Source organism: Gigantopelta aegis, chromosome 7, assembly GCF_016097555.1.
Source record: "Gigantopelta aegis isolate Gae_Host chromosome 7, Gae_host_genome, whole genome shotgun sequence".
Lineage (NCBI taxonomy): Eukaryota > Metazoa > Mollusca > Gastropoda > Neomphalida > Peltospiridae > Gigantopelta > Gigantopelta aegis.
Genome location: NC_054705.1, coordinates 25,193,369 through 25,215,372, shown reverse-complemented (window position 1 = coordinate 25,215,372; position 22,004 = coordinate 25,193,369). Strand labels below are relative to the sequence as shown.

Genomic DNA, 22,004 nt, shown 5'->3' with positions numbered 1-22,004 from the left:
AGCTCCAGTGGCTGTGAGTAAACACGTTTCCCTGACAACGTAGCTGCAGTGGTTGTGAGTAAACACGTTTCCCTGACAACGTAGCTGTAGTGGCTGTGAGTAAACACGTTTCCCTGACAACGTAGCTTCAGTGGCTGTGAGTAAACACGTTTCCCTGACAACGTAGCTCCAGTGGCTGTGAGTAAACACGTTTCCCTGACAACGTAGCTCCAGTGGCTGTGAGTAAACACGTTTCCCTGACAACGTAGCTGTAGTGGCTGTATGTAAACAACATTCCCTGACAACGTAGCTCCAGTGGCTGTTAGTAAACACGTTTCCCTGACAACGTAGCTCCAGTGGCTGTGAGTAAACACATTTTCCTGACAACGTAGCTGTAGTGGCTGTAAAGCCCCAGTCATAGTGTCACGTTTTGGCCGCCACGTTCAGCTACGTTGCAAAACGTGGCTACAACGCGAGCAAACGTGGAACAACGTGGCTAAAACGTGACCAAACGTGACAAAACGTGAACAGGAAATTTTAATTTTGGTTTTTCCCACAATGTACTACAACGTGGCAAGAACGTGGCGACAGCGAGGCTAGAGCGTGACGGCAGCGAGGCATAACCCGACTTCGATCTTCGGTGTCACCTGTCAACCGTGCCACAGCGGGACTACAACGAGGCGACAGCGTGGCTAGCACGTAGCAACAACGTGACACCCGCACTAAATTTTCTTTCCCCCCCCCCCCCCCCCCAGAACGTGGGGATCAGAACAGGGCACAACGGCGTACCCAAAACGTGACACTATGACTGGGGCTTAAGTAAACACGTTTCCCTGACAACGTAGCTCCAGTGGCTGTGAGTAAACACGTTTCCATGACAACGTAGCTCCAGTGGCTGTGAGTAAACACGTTTTCCTGACAACGTAGCTCCAGTGGCTGTGAGTAAGCACGTTTGCCTGACAACGTAGCTCCAGTGGCTGTGAGTAAACACGTTTCCCTGAGAACGTAGCTCCAGTGGCTGTGAGTAAACACGTTTCCCTGACAACGTAGCTGCAGTGGTTGTGAGTAAACACGTTTCCCTGACAACGTAGCTGTAGTGGCTGTGAGTAAACACGTTTCCCTGACAACGTAGCTTCAGTGGCTGTGAGTAAACACGTTTCCCTGACAACGTAGCTCCAGTGGCTGTGAGTAAACACGTTTCCCTGACAACGTAGCTCCAGTGGCTGTGAGTAAACACGTTTCCCTGACAACGTAGCTGTAGTGGCTGTATGTAAACAACATTCCCTGACAACGTAGCTCCAGTGGCTGTTAGTAAACACGTTTCCCTGACAACGTAGCTCCAGTGGCTGTGAGTAAACACATTTTCCTGACAACGTAGCTGTAGTGGCTGTAAAGCCCCAGTCATAGTGTCACGTTTTGGCCGCCACGTTCAGCTACGTTGCAAAACGTGGCTACAACGCGAGCAAACGTGGAACAACGTGGCTAAAACGTGACCAAACGTGACAAAACGTGAACAGGAAATTTTAATTTTGGTTTTTCCCACAACGTACTACAACGTGGCAAGAACGTGGCGACAGCGAGGCTAGAGCGTGACGGCAGCGAGGCATAACCCGACTTCGATCTTCGGTGTCACCTGTCAACCGTGCCACAGCGGGACTACAACGAGGCGACAGCGTGGCTAGCACGTAGTAACAACGTGACACCCGCACTAAATTTTCTTTCGTGGGGATCAGAACAGGGCACAACGGCGTACCCAAAACGTGACACTATGACTGGGGCTTAAGTAAACACGTTTCCCTGACAACGTAGCTCCAGTGGCTGTGAGTAAACACGTTTCCATGACAACGTAGCTCCAGTGGCTGTGAGTAAACACGTTTTCCTGACAACGTAGCTCCAGTGGCTGTGAGTAAGCACGTTTCCATGACAACGTAGCTCCAGTGGCTGTGAGTAAACACGTTTCCCTGACAACGTAGCTCCAGTGGCTGTGAGTAAACACGTTTCCCTGACAACGTAGCTCCAGTGGCTGTGAGTAAACACGTTTCCATGACAACAGCTCTAGTCTAGCTTCACCGCGGCCTGGCTAACCGGTAGTGTATCTTTAGAATATATAATATTCATATTGTAATGCAGGTGTTATGTTATTGTTAATATAAAACATACACTACAGAATACTTGAAACATCAGTAGATATCTTTACTGCAACAGTTTAATTTTTAAGTGTATGTAATATTTTATAAGTGTGCAAAATGCTTTCTTCAAATAACAGTTTGGTGTAAAGATATATTTAATATTTTAGGGGTGTATGAAATATATTTACATATAACAGTTTTATTTTTAATGCATATATTTAAATATTTCATAGGTGTATGAATTTTTTTATTACATTTTTGTTTTTAATGTATATACATTTAATAGTTCTGCTTCAAATAAGTTTATATTTATTATTTTAGTTTAAGATTTATTTTGTTTTGAATGCATTTAATGTTTCAGTTTTCAACAAGTTTTTTAATTCAAAAGTTTTGCTTTATATATATCTATATTTAATATTTTATAGGTATATAAAATTAATTTTATTCACATTTGCTTTTTAAATTTATGTTTAATATTTTTGCTGTGCATGAACTACAAGCTTGAACTATACATTTACTAGTTTATAGCAGAATGAAATAAATTGTTCAGATAAGAGTTTTCTTTTTAAATGTATACATAATACTTTAAATTCAGATGGAAGTTTTGCATATTTAATGTTTTAGTGATGCATGAAACGCCTTGTTAATTTAACTTTAGGGATATTTAGAATCAGCTATGTCTGTGGGAACGCTGATTGGACCAACTATAGGCGGAATACTCTTCCAGGTCAGTTCCTTAAATGATTATTGTGTGTGGAGGTGGGGGAAGGGGGATGGGGTGTGGTGTGGAGTGAACCGTAATTATTTAGGTCAGTGGGTCAGATGCAGGCGTTTCTACATACATAATACATACATACATACACAGACACACACATACATAACACACACACACACACACACACACACACACACACACAGAGAGAGAGACACACACACAACAGACAGACACACACACACACACACAAACAACACACACAACACACACACACAACACACACAAACAACACACACAACACACACAACCAAACAACACACACAAACAACACACACAAACAACACACACACACAAACAACACACACAAACAACACACACAACACACACAAACAAACAACACACACAAACAACACACACAACACACACAACACACACACACAAACAACACACAAAAACAACACACACAAACAACACACACACAACACACACAACACACAACACACACAAACAACACACACAAACAAACAACACACACAAACAACACACACAAACAACACACACACAACACACACAACACACAAACAACACACACACACAACACACACACTTTGCGGTTATTGGTGGCACCACCCAATCCATCCTATAAAGAATGGGTCTTGGAGAGATGGAGTTTCCCGTTTCCCATTTTTCTAAAAATGTTAAGTGTACAAATTCAAAATGGCTGAATAGATAAGATATGCCATAAGATCCATAATAAATCCATGAATAATTATTCTAAATAGGGTTTTTTATTCAAATAGCTATAAAATGCAAGCTATTTATCAAATATTTGGCCCGAAACTTTGTTTTAATTAATTTATTTATTTATTCGAAATATTGGCCAAAATAACAAACAATGGGCAGAGACATGGTTATCTCTGTCATGCTCAGACACATATAACTGGTAATAATAATACACACACACAGACACATACACACATACAGACATACACAGACACACACACACACACATAGACACACACACATACACACACACATACACACACACACATACAAACACACACACACATACACACACACATACACATACACACATACACACACAGACACACACACACACACATACACATATACACATACACACACACATATACACATACACACACAGACACACACACATACACACACATACATGCACACACACACATACACACACATACACACACACACAGACACACACACATACACACAGACGCACATACATGTTAATTTCATATTGTTATCTTTTTTACAGATAATTTATACAACAAATGCAGGCAAAAAAATTACTTTTGTTTTAAAATGTATTTATTTATGTAAAATGAGAAGCCGTCTGCTATGTCTTTCAGATTGCCGTCTATAATATACTTTATTATTACATAGCAATTTTATTCCTACAAATACAATAAAAATTTTGTTTCTCCGTCTGGCCTATACGTTAATATTGTTATTATTATTAATTGTTGTTGTTGTTAATGATGTTGTATGTATGTGTTGTTTTTGTTTTTTATCTGTTTGCTGACACTAGTTTGTTTAGTAATATGCAATAAATTGAATTGAAATTGAACTGGTCAATAATTGTTTTTCTTTTTCAGGAGGGAGGATACTATTTACCATTTGTGACAGTGGGCGGGGCGATTCTTGTGTGTGGGGTAGTCTCTTGCGCCTTCTTGCCGAAACCAGAAAGTAAGAGTCATTCGGAACATCTCGGTCGATTTCGTTTATTTCCGTTATAATTAAGGTGGGGCGGGATCTAGCTCAATCGGTGGCCCCATTCTCTGACTGACTCAGCGCAACTAGTGCCCCACGACTGGCATATCAAAGGGCATGGCATATGCTGTCCTGTCGGTGGGAAAGTGCTAAAACGATCCCTTGCTGCTAATAGAAAAATATAGTAGGTTTCCTCTGAAGACTAGGCCCTACTTGTTAGAATGATCAAATGTTTGACATCCAGTAGCCGATGAGTAATAATTGAACGTGGTTACGTCAAACAAAAGAAACTATAAGTTTGATATTAATGTTCACCTTACCTAATCCGAGTTGCATGCTCAGGACAAAAAACAAAAAACAACAAATAAAAAAACAACAACAAAAAAAGAAAAAGAAAAAACCCAGGTATGAATTATAGGATATTAAACAGCTTCCATTTCGTATAATTTTTATGTCTTTCGTGAAATAGTTTTCAATTGTCACTCGCTAAAGCTCGTGACAATGAAAATTATTTTGACATCGAGAGAGAGAGAGAGAGAGAGAGAGAGAGAGAGAGAGAGAGAGAGAGAGAGAGAGAGAGAGAGAGAGAGAGAGAGAGAGAGAGAGGAGGAGGAGGAAACATCATAATGCAAATAAAGCAGCAACGGATTTTTCTAGGTACTTTCCTGTAGACAGGTGGTAAATTGATAATGTCATTTCGATGATGTTTCATCATTAGGAAAACTATGAGTGGTCAAAATGTTAACTTTATCAGGCACGGCGGAAGAAAGTAGACATTGTTGGGTGGTGGGGGAGGGGGGGGGGGGGTCTGACTGAGATCGCAAAGCAAAGTGTCTAGGGGGTTCGGGGGTATACTCCCCCGTAAAATTTTGAAAACTAACTGTCCTGAAATACAATTTCCTGCATTCTACAAGTACAATTCATCTCTGACTTAAGATTTACTACCAACAATATTTTTTATTCAGAATTATTGGATGGGGGCTAGCACCGCCCCCCCCCCCCAGCCCCTCCCCCTACTCCGTCGTACCTGCTTATGAGCAGGCGGTCTTTGTGTAACATATACAGATTAAAATGCATGCATTCGTTTATACTATGTGTCGTCTGAAGTGTTGAGTGGTTCAGTTCTATACTCTAAGCTGATTTGAGGTTTTCGACCCGTAATATTACCATGGCGACATCATATTTTCAGAAGACGGGCGGGACGTAGCCCAGTGGTCGGTCTGGGATCGATCCCCGTCGGTGGGCCCTTTGGGCTATTAAAAGATCGGTGGGCCCATTGGTGCATATAAAAGATCTCTTGCTGTTAATCGAAAAGAGTAGCCCATGAAGTGGCGACAGAGTTTCCTCTTTCGATATCTGTGTGGTCCTTAACCATATGTCTGACGCCGTAAATACAATGTGTTGGGTGCGTCGTTAAATAAAACATTTTGTTTCTTTCTTTCTTTCATTTTCAGAAGCGATACCGGGCAAGGCCGGGTCGTACACGGTTCTCTTCAGAAGTAAAGTCGTGTGCCTGTCTACATACGTCATCATATGCATGGGTTTTTCCCTGTCATTCTTCTCCCCGACTCTAGCGCAACATCTGCAACAAGTAGGTGCATTAATATAATATGTTTTTGATTTTAATGTATCTTCTAGTAGTGGTTGGATCCAGTTATATTTCTCGTTCCAGCCAGTGGACCACGACTGGTATATCAAAGACTGTGGTATGTGCTATTCTGTCTGTGGAATGCTGTATGTATGTAAAAGATCACTTGCTACAAATGAACAAAATATAGCGGTTTTCCTCAAACTACAGGAAACAAATGGAGGTCTAAGACTTTCTATTTTAAGTAGCCTAGCGGTAAAACGCTCTTCTGATGCGCGATCGGTCTCGGATCAATCCCCGTCGCTGGGTCCATTAGGCTATTTCTCGCTCTAGCCAGTGCACCACAACTGGTATACCAAAGGCCGTGGTATGTGCTATCCTGTCTTTGGGATGGTGCACATAAACGATCCCTTGCTACTAATGGAAAAATGGAGCGGAGATCCTATATTTCAAAATTACAAATGCTTGGCATCCAGTAGCCGATAATTAATAAATCAATATGCTCTAGTGGTGGCGTTAAACAAAATAAATTAAAAAATTTAACTTTTGTATCTAGTTATTGTCAAACCATGCTGTCCCTGACGCGGAATCAGGGGGTGTTACTGGGGTGCGCACCCCCTTGAATTTCAAAGTGCTGCAAAAAATGTTGTGTGTAGAAAATGAATACAATGGATCTATAATATATATATCGTGGTAGGCTTGGTGTCTTGGGTAAGTATTACCACAATATATAATGTATGCTTATGCACTTTTGAACATTGTAGATGACCCTTTTCACGTGTTACTACTCCCTAAATATTGTACTGCTCCCTAAATACTGTACTGCTCCCTAAATATTGTACTGCTCCCTAAATACTGTAGATGCTAATTCTAACGTAACAGACCCTATGACGTCTTTTTCACTATTACAGCTGTTTTTTGACAATTAAAACCAGGCATTATTTAGATTTTATTGTTGAGATTATTAATTCCCATACATCCATAATGCATCTGGTCATCTTGGTGTTTCCACGACAAGCATTTTTCATATTTTAAAAACGCGCGTTCCTCTCAGAAGTAACGGTTATAGAGATGAGCTATAGTCTATGTTTATGGATATTTCCACTTTTCAACGTCACAGACCATTGTTTCCCTCAATTATAAGTTTATTAAATGTGTTACAGGTTTTTAGGTTAACCAAACTTAGTGTCCGTTTTCACGGGCTGAAACAGTATATTTTGCACCCGACCCTACTATCCGAACACACACTTTATGTGTATGTATGTATTGATGTATGAATATCTATATAGTGTATGTATATCGAGGTTGACTGTTACATACATAGATATCAACGCACTGGGGCAGGGGATAATTAAATCCTTTCTGGCCTCACAAATTGTCTCACGCCTGTGGCACCGAATCGCCCACAACTTGCAGACTTGCCACGAAACTTTGTGGACTATCCAGACATATATGTATGTATGTATGTATGTATGTATGTATGTATGTATGTAATATGCATGTATGTATGTATGTATTTCAAACTAAAAAAATATTATTTTCTAATTTTTCCCCAGGGATTCGAAATTGATTTTAAATTGACCATTGTGACGAATAACCGGACGTGCTGTAACAGGGTTTTTCATAACAGTTTGCAGATTTAAAAATTCCTCCTTCATAAGTTTACCAATATCAACGCTACGTCGACTGTAAATTATTATAAACATTATTTTTTATCTCTTTCTACGGCTTTACCAGATTCAACATTGATTCCAAATGGCTGTTTTGTCTGTAATGTATGAATCCAGAAGGCCTCTCGTTTAAGTCTCAAGAGGTCTGTTTTGTTTTTTGAACCAAGTATCAGGGGTTGTTCAATGTGTGCGTGTGTGTGTGTGTGTGTGTGTGTGTGTGTGTGTGTGTGTGTGTGTGTGTGTGTGTGTGTATGTATGTATTTATGTATGATATATATCTATATATATATATATATATATATATATATATATATATATCGTATGTATGTCGAGGTTGACTGTTATATACATAGATAGTAACGCATTGGCGCAGGCGATAATTAAATCCTTTCTGGCCACACAAACTGTCCCATGCATGCCATTGCTGAGACTCGAACCTGTAGCACTACTAACCACGATGCGTTCTTTGCTATCCAGACATCCATAAAAAGGATGCTGTTTAACTCAACCAAATGCATGAGGCCTACAATCCACGCGGTCGATCCCGCTTACGTGTATGACACAGTGGGAAGACATGTATATATGTATGGATTGATGGTGCAAGGGTGTGTGCGTGCGTGCACGGGCGCGCGCGTGTGTGTGTGTACACAGGATATATAAATATATACTGTATATGTTTTTGTTTTCAGTTCAACTTAAATCCTTTGCTGATTGGACTAGTATTTACTGCCTGTCCTGTAATCTACTTCTTGCTGGGACCTATCACTGGCCGGATGGCGGACAGCGTAAGTAATCAAGAGACTCCTACCTAGTAATCAACAGGCTTGTATCTAGTATTCAATAGGCTCCTACCTAGTAATCTACATGCTCCTACCTAGTAATCTACAGGCGCCTACCTAGTAATATACAGGCTCCTACCTAGTAATCTACATGCTCCTACCTAGTAATCTACAGGCGCCTACCTAGTAATCAACAGTCTCCTACCTAGTAATATACAGGCTCCTACCTAGTAATTAACAGTCTCCTACCTAGTAATATACAGGCTCCTACCTAGTAATTTACAGGCTCCTACCTAGTAATATGCAGGCTCCTACCTAGTAATCTACAGGCGCCTACCTAGTAATCAACAACTTCCTACCTAGTAATCTACAGGAGCCTACCTAGTAATCAACAGTCTCCTACCTAGTAATCTACAGACTCCTACCTTGTAATATACAGGCTCCTATCTAGTAATCAACAGGCTCCTACTTAGTAATCTACAGACTCCTACCTTGTAATATACAGGCTCCTATCTAGTAATCAACAGGCTCCTACTTAGTAATCAACAGTCTCCTACCTAGTAATTTTCAGGCTCTTACCTAGTAATATACAGGCTCCTACCTAGTAATATACAGGCTCCTACCTAGTAAGATACAGGCGCCTACCTAGTAATCAACAGTCTCCTACCTAGTAATCTACAGGCGCCTACCTAGCAATCTACAAGCTCCTACCTAATAATCAACAGTCTCCTACCTCATAATCAACAGACTCCTACCTAATAATCATCAAGCTCCTACCTAGTAATCAACAGACTCCTACCTAATAATCAACAAGCTCCTACCTAGTAATCAACAGACTCCTACCTAATAATCAACATACCCCTACCTAGTAATCAACAGTCTCCTACCTAATAATCAACAGGCTCCTACCTAATAATCAACAGACTCCTACCTAGTAATCTACAGGCTCCTACCTAATATTCAACAGACTCCTACTTAGTAATCAACAGACTCCTACCTAGTAATCAACAGACTCCTACCTAGTAATCTACAGACTCCTACCTAATAATCAACAGACTCCTACCTAGTAATCTACAGGTTCCTACCTAGTAATCTATAGGCTCCTACCTAGGATTTTAAGAAAAGCTTGTGTAGGGACTGTGGGAAGGGCGGTCGCTAAATACCAAAGGTGTTAGATCGTTTAACAACTGAATTTGCTTCTTTTATCTCTCTCTCTCTCTCTCTCTCTCTCTCTCTCTCTCTCTCTCTCTCTCTCTCTCTCTCTCTCTAAAGTTTTAAATGGCTCAGGTATCGTTAAGTCAAATATTATTTTCCTTTCCTTAAAAACTATATATATATATATATATATATATATATATATATATATATATATATATATATATATATATATATATATATATCATTATCATTATTATTATTATTATTATTATTATTATTATTATTTCAGGGATATCACAAACCCATGATGGTCACAGGATGTTTCTTAACTTTTCTTGGTATCCACCTTATAGGTCCTTCTCCATTATTGTCAACAAAACCGTGAGTTGATTTAGAACATTACAACATTGTACTGTGTTTCTGGATGATACCAAAAGTATTTTTTAGTAAAAGCAAAGATGTATGTGATGGTATTTCATTGCGGGAGAGGGGGGGTGCATGTTTCGGCCGTAGGGGGTGTTAGGTTTGTCTGGGGGACTGCCTCCCACCCCCACGGGGCTCTCCCCCGGTTTGCGGCCACACTGAAGTTCCCAATATAATTGGTGCCCCTTATAACAACACTCGACCCCTCTGCTAAACAAACTTCCTGTGGCCTAGGCCCAACCTCCTAGAAACCAACCTACCTTGAGCGATTAGGGTTAATAGAGAGTTCTGTATGATTAATTTAACATTAGAAATACCCGTTCCAAAATTGCGATCACAATTATATAAAATAAAAATATATATAATTATGAATTTTATTACTTTAGAAATGTCGCAAAAAAAAAATTAATATATAAAGTCCCATTCCCTGATTGGTGTAAATTCAAAATTGTCCTAAATAACTCTGCCCCGGGTTGGGTCACTGGCCTCCAGATACCGAGCCCGGGGTGGTCATGCTCGAAACCTTAGTGGTATAGGAGCATGTTAAAAACATTATGTCATGTCTCACTGCATTTTGCCCTGCGTGTGCTGTAACCTCACCGTGGTGCAGGGGTGTAACATTCTCTTTGAGAATGGCCAATACAGCACAAAATTGAAGTTTTGAGTATAATTCAGTATCCGTAAAATTCTGTGATATTTGTGTTTTTGCACAGTTCTTTACACTGTTTTTGTTTAAGTCTTGAATTTTTAAAATGATGTTGATCATCACTTTATTTATTTGCATTACCATAGTTTGACACCCAATAGCCGATGTATTTTTCGTGCTGGGGTGTCGTTAAACATTCATTCATTCATTCATTCACTGCATTTTGCCTCCTCGTTTTCGTGTTATACCGCCCCTTTTGACGTTTGGCAGCCCCATTTGTTGTTTCTGCGCAACTCTTTATTTTTCGGTATCCTGTTATAATTTACAGCACCCAGCTCCGATGCGCCTTTTTTTCACACTGAAAAACATCGATTAGTCTGCACACTGGACATCAAAGGAAACAGGCCGCGTTGTGTACCTAAGCGCAACTGACGAAAAACTTCAGTAGCTTACGGCAGTTACCGTAACGTAATTTAACACTACTTTTTAACAGCCTCTGCTGTGTCCCACACCAGTATCCATTTGTATGTTTGATACGCAAATAAAAGTTTTATTTTATTTTAGCAATGAAAACATTTTATTTTTAGTGTTTCGGCAATTTCCGACTGACCCCCCCCCCCCCCCCCCAACTTATTTGGCGCCAACTTCATCGCCTACCTGTCTCAATGTCCTCCACGGGTGCAGTCTCTGTGTATTTCCCTGCACCCACCTGGCATCCTCGTCCTCTGCCGCTAATAAAGCTGGTCTGACCCACGGCACTAACTAACGAACGCCGGTAGTATGGGTGCATAGTAGGTGGTTACAAGTATCTCTTAACAATGCCAGAAGTAACTACTGAACACTCCCCGTAGTGTTCAGACTAAGCCCACAGCTAAAACCTGATGGGGAATGGCAGGTGTGTGACACAGATAGCCACAAGAGACAAGCACCTGTCGCGGTTGGAGAAACAAGGACTGGGATGTGGAGGTGGACAGTGAAAGAAGTTGAAAGATAGGAGTTGTTGCCAGATCAGGAAGAAATGAGATGGAATTCAAAGGAGAGAAACGAAAGGGGGCAGTGGGGTAAAAATAATAATAATAATAAATAAATAATAAAAAATAGCGCCAACTTTGTCACGTAATCAGAACGGTCATTCTGTATTTTTTTTCCCACTAACTCGTGTCTGATATTTTAACCTCAGCTGCAGATTTAATTGGTCGTAACTGATGATTTTTACTTACTGTCATGTGTTTATTCAGCAATTCCTTATAAAATATTAGAAACGTTTATTATTATTATTTGTATTTTTTTATTTTGTATTTTTTATTTATTTGTTTTGAAAAGGGGATGGGGGTGATATCATCGCTTATAAAAACGGAAGTGGTAGTGTTCATTATTAAAACCATTTATCTTATCTTGGGTGTTAAATAATATATACACTGCCTTTAGAAAAACGAAACTACTTTATATCAGCTAGCAATATCAATGCGATCGATTCACTTGATGAAGATGAAAATAAAAAAACAGGAAAATGTTATCCCGAGGTAGGGGATCGCTTAAAAAAATCTCTTTATTATTGTTCAAATATCTTAAAATCTTTATTAAAATAATATTAAAACTTTGATCGGTTTAGCAAAAGGAATACCCGTGAATGTCAGGCCGACACTCCGTTTTAACTGAACTACGTTTTAACTAACAGTGCACAAAAGATAAGGCAGCTTGTACATCATACCAACTTTTCAGTACCAGATACTAAGGGGCAAAATACGGGATAGGTATTTCCTCAAAATCGACCAACACACAACGATATACGGTAACGAAACGTTCCTTTTTGTCTTTTTGTTTTACTTTTCAGGGGTTTTTTGGTTTTGTTTTGTTTAGTTTTTTTAATTGTGGGGTGGGACCTGCGCGACCATCCTCCTTTAATTTTCACCCAGCAAGAACACTATATACATGTAGGTACAATTTAATGTCATCCATAGAACAATTTTCATGTCATATTCACCGAAAACTTAGACAACTTCATCTCAGAAACACCAGGTTCAGTCAAATGTTAGCTTATACTAGTAGTCCATGGTTCCATTTATAATAAATTCTTGTTTACTGAAGTTTATAGACATACATTGGAGACATTTGACTACATGTACATACAGAAAAATAACCTTTCAGATAAGTTTATTTGCAACAAAAGCCAGTTTAAAAACATTGCCCTCGGCATACTCAAAATTGCCGTCGGTCGGCCCTTTCACCTACGGCAATTTGTTTTCTTAATTGCCGTGGGTGATAAATTCTTATGTTGGAGGGGGTGGGGGACTTCTGGGATACGGATGTAGTTTGAGTATTGGTTTCTGTACATCTATGCTAGTGTGTCCTACACAATATAATGTTATTTGATTCACCAGTACACTAAACAATAATATGTTGTTTGATTCACCAGTACACTAAACAATAATATGTTGTTTGATTCACCAGTACAATACACAATATAATATTATTTGATTCACCAGTACACTAAACAATAATATGTTGTTTGATTCACCATTACCCTATACAATATAATGTTGTTTGATTCACCAGTACCCTAAACAATAATCTGGTATTTTATTCGCCAGTATACTACACAATAATATGTTGTTTGATTCACCAGTACCATATACGATATTGTGTTGTTTTATTCGCCAGTATCCTACACACTATTGTGTTGTTTTATTCGCCAGTAGCCTACACAATAATATGTTTTATTCGCCATTACCCAACACAATAATATGTTTTATTCGCCATTACCCAAAACAATAATATATTTTATTCGTCATTACCCAACACAATAATATGTTTTATTCGCCATTACCCAACACAATAATATGTTTTATTCGCCATTACCCAACACAATAATATGTTTTATTCGCCAGTACCCAACACAATAATATGTTATATTCGCCAGTACCCAACACAATATGCTGTTGTTTTATTATTATGGTTATGCATAAAACCCATGTTTACCCTCGGCATGAGTTGTTTGGTTATAAAGAAATTAATGACTAATGTCCCAGTCACACATAGCTAAAGGCCATTTTACGACCACTTGCGACCAAAAATCCCCACAAATATTTGCAACCTTCTTGCGACCAAAAGTAAAAAAAAACCTCGACTGGTCGCCGATTGGTTGCTGGTGTTTGTCAGTGTGCCTCGGTCGCCGACCAGTAGGCGATCAGTCGGCGATCAGTCTTCCATGGTCCCCAAACTTAAACCCCAGTCACACTAGGCTTGAAATCGCTTACGACCACTTGCGACCACACACAAAAAACATCGGCCGGTCGCAAGTTGGTTGCAGATGGTCGTAAAAAAGTCTTTAGTGGTCTCAAATTGGTATCCACTGATCGCCGATAATTTTTTCGTCATTGTGGTCGCAGGAAGGCTGCAGGTGTTGCACCAAAAACCTTCTAGCGACCAAATTAGTCGCCAAAAGGTCGCAAAGCTTTTTCATAGGTTGGGAATTAGTTGCCAATCAGTAGGCGATCAGTCCCAGACCGGTCCAAGATTAGTCACGAAGTGATTTTCGTGGGTTGGGGGGGGGGGGGGGGGGGGGGGGGGGGGGGGTATTTTGATCGCAGTTGGGGGCCATAGAAAGCTGATCGTCGACTGCTCGCCGACTGATCATTTCAACAATTTCATAATGTATACATAAAGTACAATAAATACTCTCAACAACTTTTTAACACCCCATACTAGTTTAAATACTACAGCACGCGCAGTTCTACCTTTATTCTCGTTATACTGTATTATTTTTTTTACTGCATAGGCAATGCAAGTCGAGCTGTTTTACTTGGCCGTTGTAGCATTTTGTCTTCACCCCTGCATTAAAATGACATTTAATTTGTATAATTTAATGGTAATTTGTAAAGAAACTTTTTTATACCGGATTTCTTTTTTTTTCTCAATTTTTTTTATTTAAGCTGGTATGGGGTTAAAACTTACGAAAAAGGTTTTTTATATCAATTTTAACTTTATTAATTATGAAAATACATGCCAATTCATCGGTTTTCTTTTGAAGCAAACAGACTATATACGGTGAGCACATGCTTAATATTCAACAAAGAACATTCTTATATATATATATAGATAGATAGATAGATAGATAGATAGATAGATAGAAATAAATATATATATATTTGCAAATTATAGGGTACGCATCAGTACTCTAAAAATATTTTAGGGTAGGCATTTTTAGCCATTATACCGTGTGTAAAAATCTACGACTTTCCGTTTCAGTACTCTGTGGATCACCATTGTTGGACTTCTTGTCATTGGATGTGGTTTGGCGTTCTCTCAGTCGTCGTCCTTGAAGAATATCGTGGAAGGAGCAAGGTGAGGACAAAGGACGAGCTCATTATTTTAGAAAGGGTGTTATAATTTTTAAATGGGTTTAAAAATGTTTCAAAATTGTACAAATATGATAAAGAAATTATAAAACATTTTACGGCTAAAATGAAATTTGTGCTATTTAATTGTATATATATATCGGTAGTGTAATTTTATCATAACCGGGCGTACATTGGTATTATAGTCAAGCGATAGAGCGCAAAAAATATTTTACCCCAGTTTCCATAATATGGTTTTGTTGTTGTTGTTGTTGTTGTTGTTGTTGTTGTTGTTGTTGTTGTTGTGTGTTGGTGGTGGTGGTGGTTTGTGGATGTAGTTTTTATTATTTTTAAATTATTTTATTTATTTTTTTATTATAATTTGTTTTTACCTTTTGCATCTTTGAATGGTACTGACTGTGAATCCTGTTTGCAAACATGACACCGTTGAGTATTTTGAAATATTCAAGATGACCTCGAAGATGGCCACCCAAACATAGAACTGGCAATGCCTTGGGTAAAACTCCACCTGGTGTGATACTTATACAACTTTTAGAGTCTAGACTCAAGACTCAAATAGAGCCTGAGACTCTAACTTCATAGCAACGCCATGCAAAATGTATGCGTGTGACGTCATTAAAGGCATACTGTCACGGATTTAAGGACCTTATTTATCTAAAAATGGATAATAAATGAAAATTACATTAATTTTTGAAAAACAAATCTAGCTATCGCATCACTTTAATAAACCATGATGGAGTGAAATCCTTATCAATTCTCTTGGCAATTTTAGTTTTTGAATTATGGACCATTGCCATAATTCAATTATTTTCACAAAATATCATTAATAAGTGAAGTATGGTGGTTACGTAGATGTTTGAGCAAAGTGCATTTAGGGGGAAATCAAATATATTTTTGTTCGTGTAATACTTTGTTAGGCCATTAATAGGTCAGTGATCTGTGACAATATGCCTTTAAAAGATTGCGTTTAGACTACATGTTTTATACGCTTGGGCTTATAGTACACTAGTTTTGAAGTGCATGTCTAATTTGTAGGAAGCAAGGAGTTCATCTTAAACTACCCTTGTTAATAATTATTAATATATTATATTTTTATTTTGTTTTATGTTAAAAATTCATACAAATTCACTTTCAGAAGTATTGGAATAGGGGCTGACTCTAACGTGTATGGACTGATGTCAGGAGTCTATACGTCGGCCTTCGCCGTTGGGTAAGTTAAAGTTTGTTTTATTTAACGACACCACTAGAGCACATTGATTTATTAATCATCAGCTATTGGATGTCAACCATTTTGTAATTTTTGACATATAGTAGTCTTAGAGACGAAACCCGCTATATTTTTCTATTAGTAGCAAGGGATCTTTTATATGCACCATCCCACAGAGAGGATAGCACATACCACGGCCTTTAATATATCCTAGACCGACCGCGCATCAAGCGAATGTGTTACCACTGGGTTACGTCCCGCCCTGTAAGTTAAAGTCGCTGACCCTGGTTTGAGCTAAGTTTGGTTAATCTACAAACCTGCAACACATTCGTAAAAAGTTACAACAGACTGAAACGAGAGTTTGTAAAGTTAAAACGAGGAAATACCGTATTTCGTCTTAGAGTGGGGCGGTAAATCTTCCAGTGCTGCTAGTACAGGCTCGGACATCTAGAGACTAAACACGAACAACCGTGGTTGTTCTGCAGAATTGCCGTCACACGAGTCACGGGAAAACAAGTCGACATAAGTCAGCCGGAAAAATTACGTGGAGGCAAGGAAGCTCGCTAAAAACTAGAAGCGTCCCAGCGTCCAATCAGTTCCAATGGCCGCATACATCCCAGTAAAAACTCCATTTCGCTGATACAAGACATTGATCGTTAGAGACAAAATCATTAATATAAAAACAATGTCTATTTGAAGTGAAATTAATTGAATGGAGATATGGCAGTGGAAAAGCCACCGAGTTAATCTCTAAAAAAACCATGGATCTCAAAAAGCACGGTGTCTTTACATTTATTTATTCCATTTAACAAATTACAATTAAGCTCTCGCTGTTGCTTGTGTGGAATCAGTAGATATAAGAAAAGACTTTAAATAGGTACAGTGCAATAAAAACAATACTGTGGTAATGTCAGTAAGCTGGAAATCCGCTTGAATATTTAATTATAATTCTAATTGTTAAAAGTAGCAAACACATTGCAATTAAGTTAATTTTATTGTATGGATATTTTACTTTTGCGTTGTTAAAATCCTTGACAGGCGGCTCCAGAGACTTCGTCTAAGTTAATGTTTTACTGCTTTTAGTCTTAAATCATTCTGGTGTAAACTTTAGTAGACCGTTTTTTTTCGCAGCCATTTTACCATCTGATACGAAATATGTACGTTAGTAACTAGAGATTCACAGCTCCTACGAAGCTACTCATGACGCTCATGACAAATGTCGATCATGCCCACCAAGTTGTAAATAGCCTGGATACAGTCTAATTCGGTAAGGGACGTTACTCTTGGCGCACATGCGCAATGGGAATGTGAAAAGATGTCTATTAATTAACACTACTGACCCACTACTGGAGGTAGCTTGCTGGACAGACTGAATGAGTACCAGTAATGCAGGCGGGGATATACAGGATACATTACATAACCCAATGAAGAGTTTTGTCTATCAAGTGACATGCCTGTGTTATGGGACGTCTGATTTTTCAGAGGGAACCGGACAGGAGGACCGTTTCGCTGGTCACCTCTCAAAAGGCAGACGCAATAACGCAGACATCCCATTTGGCAGACAAGACACTAATTGGGTTATGTCATGTATCACGTACACCCACTACCAGCGTGAGTTTTTATAGTAATGATGATGATGCGTTTAGCCTAACGGTAATGATGATGATGTTTTTGCAGTAACGGTAATGATGGTATTGTTTTTGCCAAAACGGTAATGATGGTGATGTTTTCGCAGAACGGTAATGATGGTGTTGTTGTTACAGTGACGGTAATGATGGTGATGTTTTTACAGTAACGGTACTGATGGTGTTGTTGTTACAGTGACTGTAATGACGGTGTTGTTTTTGCAGTATGTTCACCGGACCACTGGTTGGAGGGTTTACTGTAGAACATCTCGGCTTTCAGATGAGCTGCCTTGTGCTCTCTATACCGGTCCTTATCTCAGTAAGTAAACCGTATACACGTCAGAACTAGCATGAAAACTAAACTAATTAATTCTAGTAGTAGTAGTAGTAGTAGTAGTAGTAGTAGTAGTAGTAGTAGTAGTAGTAGTAGTAGTAGTAGTAGTAGTAGTAGTAGTAATAGTAATAGTAGTTGTAGTAATAGTAGTGTAGTAGTAACAGTAGTAGTAGCAGTAGTAGTGTAGTAGTAGTAGTAGTAGTGTAGTAGTAACAGTAGTAGTAGTAGTAATAGTAGTTGTAGTAATAGCAGTGTAGTAGTAGCAGTAGTAGTGTAGTAGTAGAGTTCTTGTAGTAGTAGTGCTGTAGTAGTAGTAGTGTAGTAATAGTAATAGTAGTGTAGGAGTAGTAGTAGTAGTAGTAGTAGTAGTGGTGGTAGTAGTAGTAGTGTAGTAGTAACAGTAGTAGTGTTGTAGTAGTAGTAGTAGTAGTAGTAGTAATAGTAGTAGTGTTGTAGTAGTGGTAGTTGTAGTAGTGTTGGTGTAGTAGTAGCCTGGTAGTAATAGTGTAGTAGTAGTAGTAGTAGTGTTGGTGTAGTAGTAGTAGTGTAGTAGTGGTAGTGTTGGTGTAGTAGTAGCCTGGTAGTAATAGTGTAGTAGTAGTAGTAGTAGTGTAGTAGTGGTAGTGTTGGTGTAGTAGTAGTAGTAGTGTAGTAGTGGTAGTGTTGGTGTAGTAGTAGCCTGGTAGTAATAGTGTAGTAGTAGTAGTAGTAGTAGTAGTAATAGTAGTAGTGGTAGTGTTGGTGTAGTAGTGCTAGTAGTAGTGTTGGTGTAGTAGTAATAGTAATAGTAGTAGTAGTAGTAGTAGTGTTGTAGTAGTAGTGCTAGTAGTAGTGTTGGTGTAGTAGTAGTAGTAGTATTAGTAGTAGTAGTAGTAGTAGTAGTGTAGTAGTAGTGTTGGTGTAGTAGTAGTAGTATAGTAGTAGTAGTGTAGTAGTAGTAGTAGTAGTAGTAGTAGTAGTAGTGTAGTAGTAGTAGTAGTAGTAGTAGTAGTAGTAATAGTGTAGGTTTAGTAATAGTAGTAGCAGTACCAGTAGTGGTAGTAGTATTACTAAACTTTTATGTCCTTACCATCACATGATTAAATATCCTTACCATCATTAAAGTAAATCTAATGTCCTTATCAACACATAGTTAATATCACTTTAATATCCTCACCATCACAAAGTTAATACCACTTTAATTTTCTGACCGCCACACCCATATTATAATAGTAACTAATGTTTAAGGACATATTGTTATCCTTTTCTACACTGCCTCTTTTGTTTTGCAGGGAATTTTGGTCACTATATATACAGCGTCAGTGAGTACGTGTATGTGTAAATGTCGTTCAGTTTGCTGCGACCAACATTCCTCGGAAGACCAAGAAATGATAATGCTGCAGGCGAAACCATAGCGACTCTTATACAAGAATAAAACAATATTTAACAAGACCTGTGGTCTCAAGCTAAAATAATGGTTATTTTAGCACTTGGTACAGAGAGAGAGAGAGAGAGAGAGAGAGAGAGAGAGAGAGAGAGAGAGAGAGAGAGAGAGAGAGAGAGAGAGAGAGAGAGAGAGAGAGAGAGAGAGAGAGAGAGACACACACACACACACACACACACACACACACACACACACACACACACACACACACAATCCCCATAGGCTTCTCCTACCAAAACCCGATCAAGAAATTGGCTTTGTACATTCTCATAGCCTTTGAAGGCGCGTGAGTAGGAATTTTAGCAACGGGAGGGAGGAGGGGTGTTGAAGCCCAAGTTGTCCCAACTGCCGGTGCTCAGCCCAAGAGGACATTGTGGCGGCCGAAGTTTATAGTGGGATTGAGCAAAAAGACAATTTGCTTGTGTAAGGAGGGGTCTTGTGTAAGGAGGGGTCTTGTGCTAGGAAACTCTGCACACGCTCTTGCTTTAATGCACGTGTTGTGGAACTCTGGTTGGGACGGTGGTAATTCCATAAGGCAGTTTACTTTTGAAGTGGCATCTTCACACAATTCTATGCTGCAGAACAAGATAAATGAACCATGATGCAAATTTAATAAACGCGTTCCGGGTTGTTATTTTAATAACTTATGTGTAACTCTTAAAAACCTAGGGCCTAAATCACTAAACTCTCGCAACGTTGCGATCTCGCAGTGAATGAATGAATGAATGTTTAACGACACCCCAGCACGAAAAATACATCGGCTATTGGGTGTCTAACTATGGTAAGGTAAGGTAAGGTAAGGTAAGGTGATGATCAACATCAATATAAAAATTCAAGATTTAAAGAAAAACAGTGTAAAGAACCGTGCAAAAATACTTTTACTCAAAATTTCAAGTTGTGCTGTATTGGCCATTCTCAAAGAGAATGTTACACCCCTGCACCACGGTGAGGTTACAGCACGAGCAGGAGATCTTGCAATGAAATACAAAAAGACTTGCAAAGAGAATGTTACACCCCTGCACCACGGTGAGGTTACAGCACGAGCAGGAGATCTCGCAATGAAATACAAAAAGACTTGCAAAGAGGATGTTACACCCCTGCACCACGGTGAGGTTACAGCACGAGCAGGAGATCTCGCAATGAAATACAAAAGACTTGCAAAGAGGATGTTACACCCCTGCACCACGGTGAGGTTACAGCACGAGCAGGAGATCTCGCAATGAAATACAAAAAGACTTGCAAAGAGGATGTTACACCCCTGCACCACGGTGAGGTTACAGCACGAGCAGGAGATCTCGCAATGAAATGCTAAAGACTTGCAAAGAGGATGTTACACCCCTGCACCACGGTGAGGTTACAGCACGAGCAGGAGATCTCGCAATGAAATGCTAAAAGACTTGCAAAGAGGATGTTACACCCCTGCACCACGGTGAGGTTACAGCACGAGCAGGAGATCTCGCAATGAATGCTAAAAGACTTGCAAAGAGGATGTTACACCCCTGCACCACGGTGAGGTTACAGCACGAGCAGGAGATCTCGCAATGAAATGCTAAAAGACTTGCAAAGAGGATGTTACACCCCTGCACCACGGTGAGGTTACAGCACGAGCAGGAGATCTCGCAATGAAATGCTAAAAGACTTGCAAAGAGGATGTTACACCCCTGCACCACGGTGAGGTTACAGCACGAGCAGGAGATCTCGCAATGAAAATGCTAAAAGACTTGCAAAGAGGATGTTACACCCCTGCACCACGGTGAGGTTACAGCACGAGCAGGAGATCTCGCAATGAAATGCTAAAAGACTTGCAAAGAGGATGTTACACCCCCTGCACCACGGTGAGGTTACAGCACGAGCAGGAGATCTCGCAATGAAATGCTAAAAGACTTGCAAAGAGGATGTTACACCCCTGCACCACGGTGAGGTTACAGCACGAGCAGGAGATCTCGCAATGAAATGCTAAAAGACTTGCAAAGAGGATGTTACACCCCTGCACCACGGTGAGGTTACAGCACGAGCAGGAGATCTCGCAATGAAATACAAAAAGACTTGCAAAGAGGATGTTACACCCCTGCACCACGGTGAGGTTACGGCACGAGCAGGAGATCTCGCAATGAAATACAAAAAGACTTGCAAAGAGGATGTTACACCCCTGCACCACGGTGAGGTTACAGCACGAGCAGGAGATCTCGCAATGAAATACAAAAAGACTTGCAAAGAGGAT

At 39.5% G+C, this 22,004-nt stretch overlaps 1 protein-coding gene across 1 annotated transcript in view; it reads left to right on the top strand.

Moving 5' to 3' along the window:
* LOC121377679 (MFS-type transporter SLC18B1-like) overlaps positions 1–20,560 on the top strand; it is a 30,104-nt gene extending 9,544 nt beyond the window's left edge. The window contains exons 5-13 of the mRNA XM_041505756.1: positions 2,767–2,835; positions 4,458–4,548; positions 6,027–6,163; positions 8,520–8,615; positions 10,057–10,148; positions 15,085–15,180; positions 16,330–16,404; positions 18,252–18,345; positions 19,632–20,560. Of these exons, the coding sequence (XP_041361690.1) occupies positions 2,767–2,835; positions 4,458–4,548; positions 6,027–6,163; positions 8,520–8,615; positions 10,057–10,148; positions 15,085–15,180; positions 16,330–16,404; positions 18,252–18,345; positions 19,632–19,754 (873 nt within the window). The 3' untranslated portion in view covers positions 19,755–20,560. The remainder of the gene's footprint in view (positions 1–2,766; positions 2,836–4,457; positions 4,549–6,026; positions 6,164–8,519; positions 8,616–10,056; positions 10,149–15,084; positions 15,181–16,329; positions 16,405–18,251; positions 18,346–19,631) is intronic.
* Positions 20,561–22,004: the final 1,444 nt, after the last annotated feature.